A 12269-nucleotide genomic window follows, 5' to 3' on the forward strand; every position below is an offset into this window, starting at 1 on the left:
TTGAATGGGAAATACCTGATACAGGATGTTTCGCTGTGTTGCCAGACAGGTACCCCGGTGAAGTGAGCCAAACTTGTGAAAGTTTCTTCTCTGATTTAATGGCCCAAAGAACTTTACCCATTTTCAGAACAGTTTTAAAACCAGTCTGTAGTCATGCAAGTCATGCATTTAGTCATGCATTTTCAGAACAGTTTTAAAACCAGTCTGTAGTCATGCAAGGATGCAGGTGCGTAGATGCTTCATCCTTGCATGACTACAGACTGGTTTTAAAACTGATCAGAAAATTGGTACAAGTGAGATAAACATCAGAGTTTCTGCTTGTAGCAAAACATCTCTGATGTTTATCTCACTTTTGGAAGTACTCATTTTTGGAACAGTTTCAAAAGCAGTCTGTAGTCACGCAAGGGTGAAGGTGCTTAGGTTAGACTCAGACGGTCCTACTGAAATCCCGTACCGCGGAGTAAATGCATTTGTATCAGTGATGTATCTGGATATCGCCAACTCAGGCCCATCATCTGCAGCAGTTTAATGAAGTAATGGGAAACAGGGGCTGTTGGCATGTGCAATGAGGTGTGTAATTATTAACTGATAGTTATAATAGAGTGGTAGTGGTTCGGGAACCAGTCCAGTACCAGGCGGGTTGTGGGTCTGGACTCTTGACACGATGGTTTGCTGCTGATGTGTCCCCTGAGGAAAACATGTAACCCCCAGGTTGATCCAGAAGCCTGTGACCTTTGGCATTTTAAGTCGTAATAAGTCGTTCTGGATCGTTTGAATATGACCGCGTGTTAGATGCATGTGTCTGCTGTCTGGTGTGTGCTTATAGCTTTATGGTTGTGTTGACCGTTTGACCTGTTCGTTTTTTAGGATTAGGTTACTGTTTGTCAGTACTGGTCCTCTTTATTGAGATTATCTGAATTTCCGTTTTAGGTCTTTGTGTCGTAAGCAGATGTTACGGACTGGAATACCATTTTCTAGTAATTTGTAATGTAAACGTTTGTCTTTGAAAAACTGCACTAAAATCGTCGAGAGAGATTTAATTATAGTGACAGCTGTAAGACGCAGAGTTCACATAACAAAGTGCAGACATGTCTCATGTCGTGTTCCAGAGTGTTCCTCTGTCACACCGTAATGTTTGATTCTGCCCCATGTCACACCGCAGACATAAATAAGAACACGGTTTTGTGGCATTTGCTGCTGATTACAGTATGAAAGCTCCTAATAGACAATATAGAACAATCATGACTGAAGAGAATGTGAATTTAAGCCCTTTCTTGCCTCCTAGAGTGCATTGCAAGCACACATAGCCCCCCCAAAAAAAGAAAAAAAAGAAAATCAAATTGTGTGTAAAAACAAGAGGTAAAAGATATGTGATTTGCTTTTTAAAAGAGATCTGAACGACAGCCAGTTATAAAGCTGTATTAAACTGCAGCCAGTTATCACTATGAGGATGAAACAAGCTTATGTAAAAACAGAAATCTGTGTGTCTTGAGCTGGGGGATTGATGAGTGCCAGAACGGAACTGGAGCGAAAGAAACGACCGTTCGCTTTGACTTTTTGAAAAGTTCACCTCTGGCGATGGGCGAAGATTGGCCAGGTTTCACACACGCTTTATTTTAAAACGATACGAGTTTTACCATCTAATACAAACCGTCTTTGTAAACACGTCTGTGTTTATTTACATCAAACAGCAGCAAGAGAAAGGATATAAAAAAAAGTATATATAGTTTTAAGCATTTTTTTGTTTTTTTGTTTTTCTGGGGTTGGAACAGAATTCATTTTGATGAGGAGCAAAGGCTGTTTTTGGTTTTGCGGCAGTATTTTCTCAGTGAAGATTTACCTAGGCGAGTTAGAAGCTCGTGCGGTCCTGCCTGTGACTCGACGTCGTCCCGATGAGTGAGACGTCAGAGGGCAGCGTCGCTGACACACACCCCCCCTGAGTCACAGGACTTTCTGCCCGGGCTAACACACCCGCCGCTCTTGACTTTACAAAAAAAAACGGATTTGGACGTCACTAGGGTTTTCTGCGAGTCTTACACATTTGAACTTTTTTTTTCTCTCTCTCTTTTATTTCATTATTCAATAACACATTGTCTTTTTAGGTGGGTGGGTTGAGGGGGATGGGGTCCTGAATTTGAGTACTGCCCGATCTGTTGGTCTCCCTGTGAAATGGCTTGGTGTTGTGTGACCATCATTACATATCTGATCCCTCCGCCTTTCATCCACCAATTCTCTGCCTGGAGCTTCTGCTCTCACCAGTCCTCCCATAAGAGCATTAATTGAGCTGGGGGAAGCAGCTGTGCACTGGGCTGGAAGCAGGCCAGCCATCATCGGCCACTGCACCACGGGCCTGGCCTGGCCCGGCTCCTGATTGGCCGCCGCCGCGGTCATGTGACGCCGACTGGCTGAATGCGCTCTAGCGACTGACACAGTTGTAGGGTAGAGGTGATGGAAGCTGTCACTGGTACCGAAATGGGGTAGGTCTTCTTCTCTTTACCTCTCCTCGCGGGCGGCGTTGAACACACACACACACACGCGAAAAAACGGTGCTTATTGTTGCGTGTTTTTCGTTGGGATTAAGCTGCAGCTAAGCGGGGGTTGAAATAATAGTCTGTTTGCACGAATGGAGAGGTGGTGCCACTACGCCTTTTGTTGTGGTGGATGGATATTGAGAGAAGAAGAAAGGGACAGAGGGAGTGTGTGTGTGTGTGTGTGGGGGGATGTGCAAAGATACTGTGATTTTTATTATTTTTTTTTTCTTTCTATTTTATCATTATGAGGCTGCTTAGACTGTATTACACGGGCAGCATTTTGCTTTAGGAGGGTACAAAAAAAAAACCCCAAAAAGAAAGAAACAGACGAGAGAAAGAGAGAAAGAAAGAAGAACGGAGGAAAAAAAAAACCGTCATGGCGATATGCCGACCTACAGGAGAAAACGAGAGCGTCAATATCTTGGTTAAGATGATGTGAGGAGAGGGAGGAAAAAAGGGGTTGGTGCTGGGTTTTTTTTTTTTTTTGCTGGTTTGCAGACGACTGCCGAAACAAAGCAGATGTGTCACGGTTGCAAAACTGTTTACCATATTGTGAGCTGAAACACGAGTAACCTTTCGTCCGCGTTGTCATTAATCCCAGATTTAATTGTACTCTTGCACAATGTGCTAATAGGTGTGGACTTCATGTGACGGTAAACGGTAGCCTACTGTGTCTTTGTGGAGTCTGAGAAAGGGCATTCATCCTTGGGTAGCTGACTGCAGGCTTTTTTTTTTTTTTAATTCTTTAATTTTTTTGGAACTGGAGGAGGTAACAGTGTGCATTAATTCACACACTCTCAGACACAAAACCTACCCATCTCTGCTCACCCACTAGAGATGCACATTAAACCCGTTCCTTCAAACAAGACAGAGTGTGCTCAAATGCTGAATTGCTAATAGTGTACGTATGCGAAATAGCCCAATAATATTGACTGAATTTTGGGGGGGTTTTGTCTTTTTTTTTGTTGTTGTTGTTTTTGCATGCTGGGATTAAGAAATAGTCCTTTCGCTTACGTTGATGCAATATTCATGAAGCTGGCTTAGCTCCCATTTTGTGCCAATCTCTCATTTGTTTGGCTGCTCTCTCTCTCTCTCTCTCTCTCTCTCTCTCCCTCTTCCCCCTTCACTTCCCTAAACCTCCGTTGCCATATAGGCTGTACCAACCATTTTAACTGGGCCAGAGTCTTTCAAGGCACTGGTTTTTCCCTCAACGGCTTTAACACAAAAACTGTCTCTCTCTCTCTCTCTCTTTTTTTTTTTTGTCCAGAATATATTTGTGGTACAGTCACGTCTCTTGTCTCTTGTACGACACACACACGAGCGTTTAAGGTCGTTGTTTCACGGGTAAAGAGAGGGTTATTTTAATGTATGGATGTATTTGTAGAGAACGGGTTTTGCATGACTCTGTGTACAGCCGAGAGACTTGTTATTCGTGGAATATGTGTCAGCAGATTTCTGGAACAGCACAGTCATCGCAGCAATGCCCACAGTTTGAGCTGTTTGTGGTCCACAGCATTAACTAGGCTCCAACGCAGTGACACAGACATAGGCCTCACAGACTTCTCGTCGGATTCATAGGAAATATAAAGGCGGATATGCATGTAATCTCAATGAGGTAACGTTCGCGTAGCTGTTAATCTCATGAGTTTTATGACATAATGTAGCTCTCGTGTTTTTTTTTTGTTTTATTTTGGCTTGAGCATTTTATTACTCACCAGAGACGTCTGCGCTGAGAGATGTATGCTACGCAACGTCATTTCAGTATTGTGTTCACTGTGATATTTATTGATTGATTGATTGATTGATTTTATTGATTGAGTTGTAGATTTTGTTTGTGTTTTTATTCTGTGTTTTATTGGTGTTTCATGGTTTGAAACTGATTAAGTGACCACTCGTTCTGTGAACAAACGTGTTTGACCTGTAGCGGAAGAAAAGAGAATCTGTTGAACTATGTCTGTGAGAATGTGTAGGATCACATTTCTTACTTTGTTCTGTATAGATTGAGAAATATCCGATTACGGCCGTTTATGGCTACGCAGACTTTGGTGCCCACAGAATGAAGATTATAACCTGGTCAGAACTCGCTCTTTAGGAATGTCAGCTCACTCAAAATGCCCTGTCTGCTTGTTCCTTCTAGATATCAGAAATAGATATTCATTCAAATCTGTTCAAATACTTATGTCTTCAAAATGTTGTGGCTATTCTGAGCAGATGTAAAGGTATCATTCTGGAGAGCGCAGAGTATCTGTGTCTGTTTAACATTTCCATGATTTATGGGCATGAATATGGACCTGTTCGAACAAAAATACCCACCACTTTATCATCACAAATGGCACAAATGGGTGGATTAATTCAATATAAATGTCACTGAGATAATGTCCTGGTTTTACTGGATATCCTCAGAGATGCTGCAGAACATTACCTGCCTATATCATGTTTGTTACGGCAGCCGAGTGGAGACAAACGTCTGTTGTGCGCGTTAAACGCGTCTCCTGGATTGTGTGGCCAGGGTTGTTATTTATGATGAAGCTCTGGTGTTTCTAATGGGGAATACTGGTCGTTTCTGGAACGCTGATCTCTCCCTGACAGAACAATTTGGTTCAGCATGCCAGTCCATTTAGTTTTTCAGAACGTTGCCACTATGAGAGATGCTTCCGTTTTTGGAATAAGCGACCAAAAAAAAAAAAAAAGCCAAATTACTTTTGTTGCGAATCGCTGGTGTTTCTGTTGTATTTCTGATTTGTTGCAGCAGTCCTAGTGAAGAAATTAGTGACCAAAAATGCAAACCGCTGTTCGTTTTTACAACCATTATATGTCCCAGGGTTGTTTCGACATGTTCATAGAACATTGGATGTCCAACTAAAACGTGACAGCCGTGCGACACGACATGCAGTCACACGAGTGCTTGGTGTTTTGAAATGGCCCATTTCCGGAAAGCTACGAGCGTCCTCGATTCTGGAGAACAAAACCCCTGTTGGGGTCGAATCGATCCGGAACCCACTGACAAACGAACATGCCCCGATCGACGTCTATTGGCCGTTTCCGTTTTTTGTCAAAACTTCTCTTGAACTAAAACGTCTTTCTAAGAAATAAACCGATGCATTTCACAGAACTAAGGAGCTTATGACATTAATATGAGAGGGAATTTTTTTTTTCTGTGCCTTTGAGGTATGAACTCCCTGGAAGAAAGCTTTGCTGTTCAGTTCAGTAGTCAAAATTAAAATGTGGTACAGTTCTATGTAGCTCCCCCCCCCCGTAATGCGTTTTTAGCCTGGGATATGGGTGCGAACAATCATCTCTTGTTAGAATAAGCCCAGGAGTGTTAGTGTTCCTGAACACAGCGCGCGCACTCTCCACAGCGGGACTGAGCTAAAAACGGGAAGCGGGCCAACGATGACCGGACAGCCACGGATCTTCAGCACGCCACCGGGAATTTAGTGACAACATGGCGAAGGACTTTATTTCACTTCGCTGATTCAGCCTCTCCTGCATATTAAAGCTAAAAATAAGATTTTCTCCTTTGTGGCAGCCCCCCCCCCCCCCCCCCCCCCCCCTTTCCATTTTCATTGGTCCATAAGATGGGCATGCTCAACTGAGCCTGTTATGGAGTTGTCGTGGAAATGACCGCAGGGCAGGATCAGTGTTTTTATATTGTACACGTGAGCTTTTCCAATGAGTAGTATTATTGTATCCATCAGAGCATCGTGGACTTAGGCCATGTGACAAACTCGGAGAAATTGCGAGCAGTGCATGACTGACACACACACACACACACACACATACACTCACTCACTCTCACATAGGACTGAAACGGACAGTGAGGCTCCATGAAGTGTCTCAAGGAATATTGCGGTTTTAGACGTTTCGCATCAGGGCAAAGCTTAGAGGAGTTTCGTCAGACATTTTGTTTCTGCGGAATGAAGACAAGGTTTTTCTCACAGCGGGGAGATCTGAGTGTTTGCTTTGCAGCTGTTGAAGAGCTGGTAGACAACTTACAGACCTGAATTACAGGCTAGATTTTTTCCGCTACAGCTTAATTAAAGGTTATCTTGTAAGATTCTTTTTTAAAACCTTTCCCACTCGCCTGTCATTAATCAGTGTTCTCTGGAAGTGTTGATTCATGGTTAGATGAAATGGATTGAGATTTTTTTTTTTTTTTTTCATGTTTTGTTTTGTTGGGGTTCTTTTTTTCTCAGGTCAAGAGGTAGTCCAAGATGGCTGCAGCATCTTATGATCAGCTGCTGAAGCAGGTGGAGGCGTTGAAGATGGAGAACTCCAACTTGCGACAAGAACTTGAGGACAACTCAAACCACCTTACCAAACTGGAGACAGAGGCCTCTAATATGAAGGTACTTGCTTGACTGAGGTTTTTGAGTTAGTGATTCTCTTGCAATGCCAAGAGATTCACGAATGTTGGGAGTTTTCTAAAAAACAAACAAACAAGCAAAATAGGTCTTGAGGTCTCCTGGCTTTGACGTGAATGAACCGGATTAACCACAAAGACAGTTTACCCTTTATATTTCTGTATTATATATTGGTCACATGCACCAAGGAAGGGGACAGAAGCATCATCTAACTTTCCTGGAACTGTTTTGGTTATTTTGACATAAGGGCCTTTATGTGCATTGCAGCCTGAAATGTCAAATAGTTTAATGACTTTAAAACTGAAACTGTTTCCACATAAAGTTAGGCCTTTGAATTTAGAACTCAGTAAGGGCTGTAATTACTGCTTAGGCCGACTGATGAGGTTAACGGGAAATGGAGATGAGCAGGGATTGCTGTTATGGAGAATGAACAAACCATCCCGCTCCTGGATGGTTAGCTCCAAAATTGTATACCAGGTCCTTAATGTTTGGTACTGACTGACGACCACGATTTGACAGTATAATGTCTTTGAAAGAAGACCAAAGGAAAAAAAAAAAAAAATTTCACTAAAATACTTTTCCTCATCTCTTACTACAATTTCCCTTGTCATCAGAATGCGTACCCACCAGAATACGCTGCCTACTAATTGCATTAAAATTAACTCTTAAATGAACTCTTGAGAGAGTTAAAGTAACTCTATTAGAGTATTAGATTAATTCAGAGGACTGGCCTCCTATACAGAGATTAAAGCTAGGGTTTGGATTAAATTGCTCTCCGCGTAGAAAATTCTCCACAGAGTATAGAGATTAATCGAGGCCTTGGAAAACAACATTTGAACGATTATGTTTGCACATAAACGCATAGCTAAGAGGTAACGGATCACTGACAACCTCTTTGAATTCACTGCAAGCCTGCCTGCCTGGCCTTCCATATTTACTTGCTTAAACATCAGCCTCTCTCTCTCTCTCTGCGTCGTTTCCACTTTTTAAAAGCCCTTTATTTCTCTAAAATCCCCCCCCCCCCCCCCGCATACAGAAAGTCTCTGTTCCCAGACTTCTTCTCCAAAGAGGTGCTTTTGATGTAGAAGAACAGGCCTGGATAAGACTTAATAGGATGTGACCTGGCAGCCGCAGGAGAGGGGACGGGAGAGAGAGTGCAACTCTAAATGTTGTCCGCTGGCTTTAGTTCGTTTTTTTTCTCTTTCTTCTTCTTCTTCTTCTTCTTCTTTTTTTTTTTTTAAATAGTCCCTCTATCACACAATATCTGAGGGCGATACTGTCACTTTAGGATTAGGGAAGCTCCTCTGGGCTGAAAAGTTTTTCGGAAGTAAGTTGAAGAACTGAAGAACTTTGAGGCCTAGAGTAAAAATGTATATATCTGGAAGGTCTGCTCTGTATGACTGAACGGAACGGCTGTAGAATTACATGATTTAAACTGATTATAGAATTATACTGATAATAGACCCAGGTTTCTTCAGTCTCCATCAAACAACAGTTAGTTGTTAGTAAGCATTAATAAGATGTCGTTACACTCTCCCAAACTGTAACAGTAACCCAAATGTGACCGCGCCTGTATTTTTCGGGACATGTAGCCTACAGTTCTTCATCAGTCGCCCAGTGAGCTCTTGAGACTCTTGTTCCCCTATGTATATGTCTCACCTAGTCACAGGTCCTTTCTGGAGGTTTTATTGCCTAAGTCTTAAAAGCAAATTTCCTTAAAGAGAGAAGGAGAGAGAGGGGGAATTTGGCTTTTTAGATGTTATTGTTTGCCAGCTGCTCTCGCTCTCTCTCGCTCTCTCTCCGGTTGCCGGAGGGAGCCACTGCTCCTTGGTTTTCCTCCAATATGCCAGCCCCTTTTCTGGAAGGGATGCTCTCCTCTCTTGCTTGCTAATGGAGACTGCTGAAAGATCTTTTGGGCTTATGTGTGTTTGGAGGGGGGGAAGGGGGGGGGGGGCAGGGTTCTCGGGAGGTAATGTGAAGTTTTTTTTCAGTTTGTGTTATGCAAGCGGTTTAGACTGCTTAAATGTAACTTGACCTCTCGTATTTGGGTTTACGAGATGAAAAACACAGAAAAATTTGGACAGAACCCTGCACGTCTGTCACAGCGTCGGGGAATAATCGTCCTAATGTGTGCTAACAAGACCTCGGTTTATTCAAATGCATTATCTGTGAAGGAGGAGAATAGAGCGAACTGGGAATTTGTATCCTGCTGTCTGCTTTTAGAGGAAAACGCACTCAGGCTAAACCATGCCGTGCTGAAGCAGGGAAAGCACAAAATTCTGTAAGGTTTTCTCTTCACATACACACACACACATTTATACATGTATATGTATATGTGTGTGTGTGTGTGTGTATATATGTATGTATGTATGTATACTTTCACACACACACGCACATACATACATATATCTTTATTATTTTTAATTTTTTTTTAAAGGTGTTTTTGTGAAGCCTTTTTTTTGTTGTGCTGCCGTGATACTCGGTGTAGAGTAGTCCTGGGTAATTTTATATGAGCAGAGCGAACAGCTGCCTGAGTAGCATAGCATCCATTTTGTCAGTGATTGGTACTTTCGAGGCCCCTCGGGCCGAGCGCTAAAACGACTAGCCGTCAGGAGAATGTTTGCTGCCCTCTCGCTGTCGCTGAAATTGCAGGAAATCCATTAGTCTCCTCATGGTGGCTAAATTAAATAGACCAGTGATTTGAAAACCCTCTAGTAACCCAGGAGAAACTAAGGAATAGGTGAGCACTCTGCTAATGTCTAGAGGTGTTTTTCCGAGAGAATACATTTTTAATGTTGCCGTTGCTATAACACAAACTCCTAAACAGATTGTAAGTCTTATACATTGGTAACTTGCTACGTTAGGCGATAATTTAAATAGAGCACGCGGCAGAAACATTGCAAAACTTTATTTTGACAGATGCCTCTCCTGAATGACTGAATCAGATATGGATTGAGACATCTTGCCTCTTTCCACCTCTGGGAATGTGAGGGTTTATTTTAGAGATGTTCCTTTTCCTGCCTTTGTGCCCGATGAATGCGATTCAGCTCCATCCTGTAGCTATTTCCTCCTCCCCTCAGGCAGATGGAGGGAAAAACATCTACAGGCAGAGCGTAAACAACGGAGCCCCATCAGCGCTTCTGTTTCCTCCGTCAGCAGACGCGCTGCAGTTCGCTCTGCGTTGGTGTTTGGCTTGTTTTTTTAAACCGTTATCGTTTTTCACTTTTGGAACCTTTTTTCTTTTTTCTTCCTTAGCTTTTTTTTTTTTAATGAGGGGCGAATCATCGACTCTCAGTGTCTTCCCCATAACTGATTATTTACCTCCGTCTTAAATCAGGGCGCAGCATGGGAGGTGTTTTTTTTTTTTTGCACTTAGATTTGAATAATGATCAGAGCTGTTTGAGCCTTGAGATTGCATTGGAGGGGCTCATCCTGGCCTCATCTGGCTGATGAAGGGTGATGCCTCTGGAATGGAGGGGAATCTCAACATGTCACTCCTGATTCCTCTACGTTGTCGGCCGTATTTCTGGAGCTTTTACCAATGAGTCACGTCAAGTGGTCAGACTTGCCTTGTCCCAGTAATGAGCCGTGCCCTGGCAGCGTTCGGATCCACTCACACTGAGTGTCTGAAGTATGGAAAGGAATCTTTTTAACGGAGTCACACTCTGTTAGGACTAATGAGCTGTCTGAGTGGGGAAACACAGAACTGCTATCAAAGAATACCCCATCAAGGTTAATGGAGGCTGAAAAACAGTTATGGCCCAATTTACACCCCCCCCCCAAAAAAAGGGACCAAGGACTTCTCTGAAATTCTGTGCTTTGTAACCAGATGAATCTGAACGGATTTCCATTTTGATGAGAGATATACATGATTAACGTAATGCAGAGTGGGTCTAATGATGAAAAGGCATGTGATAATAGATATGATCACCCCCACCCGCCCCAAACCGACATCACTTCCTGTGACGCTATCTTTGTTTTTCTTCCTGATTGCATACCACTTGCCACGTGATGGGGTTTTTTTTTCTCCACTTTTCAAGGACATTTTACCTTAAAAAAAAAAAAAGAAAAAGAAAAAACTAAAAGCGGACAAAAGAGGCATTAACCACTCCCATCTCCGACCCCCTTCTAACCAACAATACAATTCCTCCCCAGTCCCCCTCCCCCCCCCGTTTCCTCCCCCCACCAAACATAGAAACACAGAGACCAAGCCTCTGGAGTGGCATCTGATTCCAGGTCAGATGTGAAATTCTAGCTGGTTGAAAATCGAATACTTTAGTATGCCTGCTTCCAGCTGTACATTTGGGTCTCCCCCCCCCCCTCCACCCTCCACCCTTCTCTAATAATTGATTTCCAGTAATGTGAGGTACGCATGACGGGTTTTTTAAGAGCATGTGTGTCCAGCGCGAAGGCCCTGATGAGTCAAGGACGACCGCCGTTTCCACCGGACCCCGTGTAATCCGATTCTCTCGGACTGGGACGCGGTGTCACTGAAGTTCTGCTGATGTTCTAGCGCAGTGTTAGGCACACAACCAAAGGTCTGAATTTTTTTTTTTTTTCGCATACAGCAGAGGCTGCAGTGATCAGAACGTAGTTATTTATTTACCCCCCCCCCCCCCCCCCTCTTTTCCTGGTAGCCCTGTCATGTAGTAGACAGTTTCAGTTTCTTTAAAGCAAAGACGCTGAACATCAACAGTGTTAAGGCAGACCAAAACAAGAGAAAAAAGATGTGATTGAGCTATTTTCATCCCAGTTCTCCATTGGAGTGACTCAGAGCAGAATAAAGGGTCTGTAATCATATGACCATCTCTCTATAATGAAACCGTTGTTTTCCAGACACTGCTCAGTGTGGACGTCATACTACCATGGGAGAAACCATCAGGATTTTACAAGGTTAATCCCAGCCCCCCCCCCCCCAACCCTCCACCCCCCCTTTGGCCACCCCCATGAACAAAAAGAGATAAACGGGCCAGCTCTGGTCTGACGTAGCTGCTTTACTAGCCATTTTGTCTGCAACGTGGATGTACGGCTTGTGAGATAAAGGATAGGAGATGTTTTGACCCGTACAGAGCAGGGGTGTGTGTGTGTGTATGGGGGGGAGGGGGCTTGAGAGGTGCCTTTACTCTCTCTGTGGCCGTGGATGTGTTGGATATGAGGGGAGGAAGGAACGGCTTCCCGGAGAGAGCGTCACGTTTTTGGACGTTTCTACCTCTACTCCCCCCCCCCCCCCGCTCTGAAGCTGCACCAGAGGGCTCAGTCCTGCTGCTCCGGTCTGTCGCGTCCTGTAGCGCAGTGTTGATATTTCTTTAGTCTTACTGTACGCACACACAAGGATGAATTAAGACCGTAAGACTGGTATATCGGCTGTTCCCCC

At 43.5% G+C, this 12269-nt stretch overlaps 1 protein-coding gene across 1 annotated transcript in view; it reads left to right on the forward strand.

Annotated features, from left to right (window-relative positions):
• Nucleotides 1-12269, forward strand: part of apc (APC regulator of WNT signaling pathway) — a 35057-nt gene that overhangs the window by 5214 nt on the left and 17574 nt on the right. The window contains 1 exon segment of the mRNA XM_030767172.1: nt 6728-6880. Within this exon segment, the coding sequence (XP_030623032.1) occupies nt 6746-6880 (135 nt within the window). The 5' untranslated portion in view covers nt 6728-6745.

This window comes from Chanos chanos, chromosome 3 (genome assembly GCF_902362185.1).
Source record: "Chanos chanos chromosome 3, fChaCha1.1, whole genome shotgun sequence".
Taxonomy (NCBI): domain Eukaryota; kingdom Metazoa; phylum Chordata; class Actinopteri; order Gonorynchiformes; family Chanidae; genus Chanos; species Chanos chanos.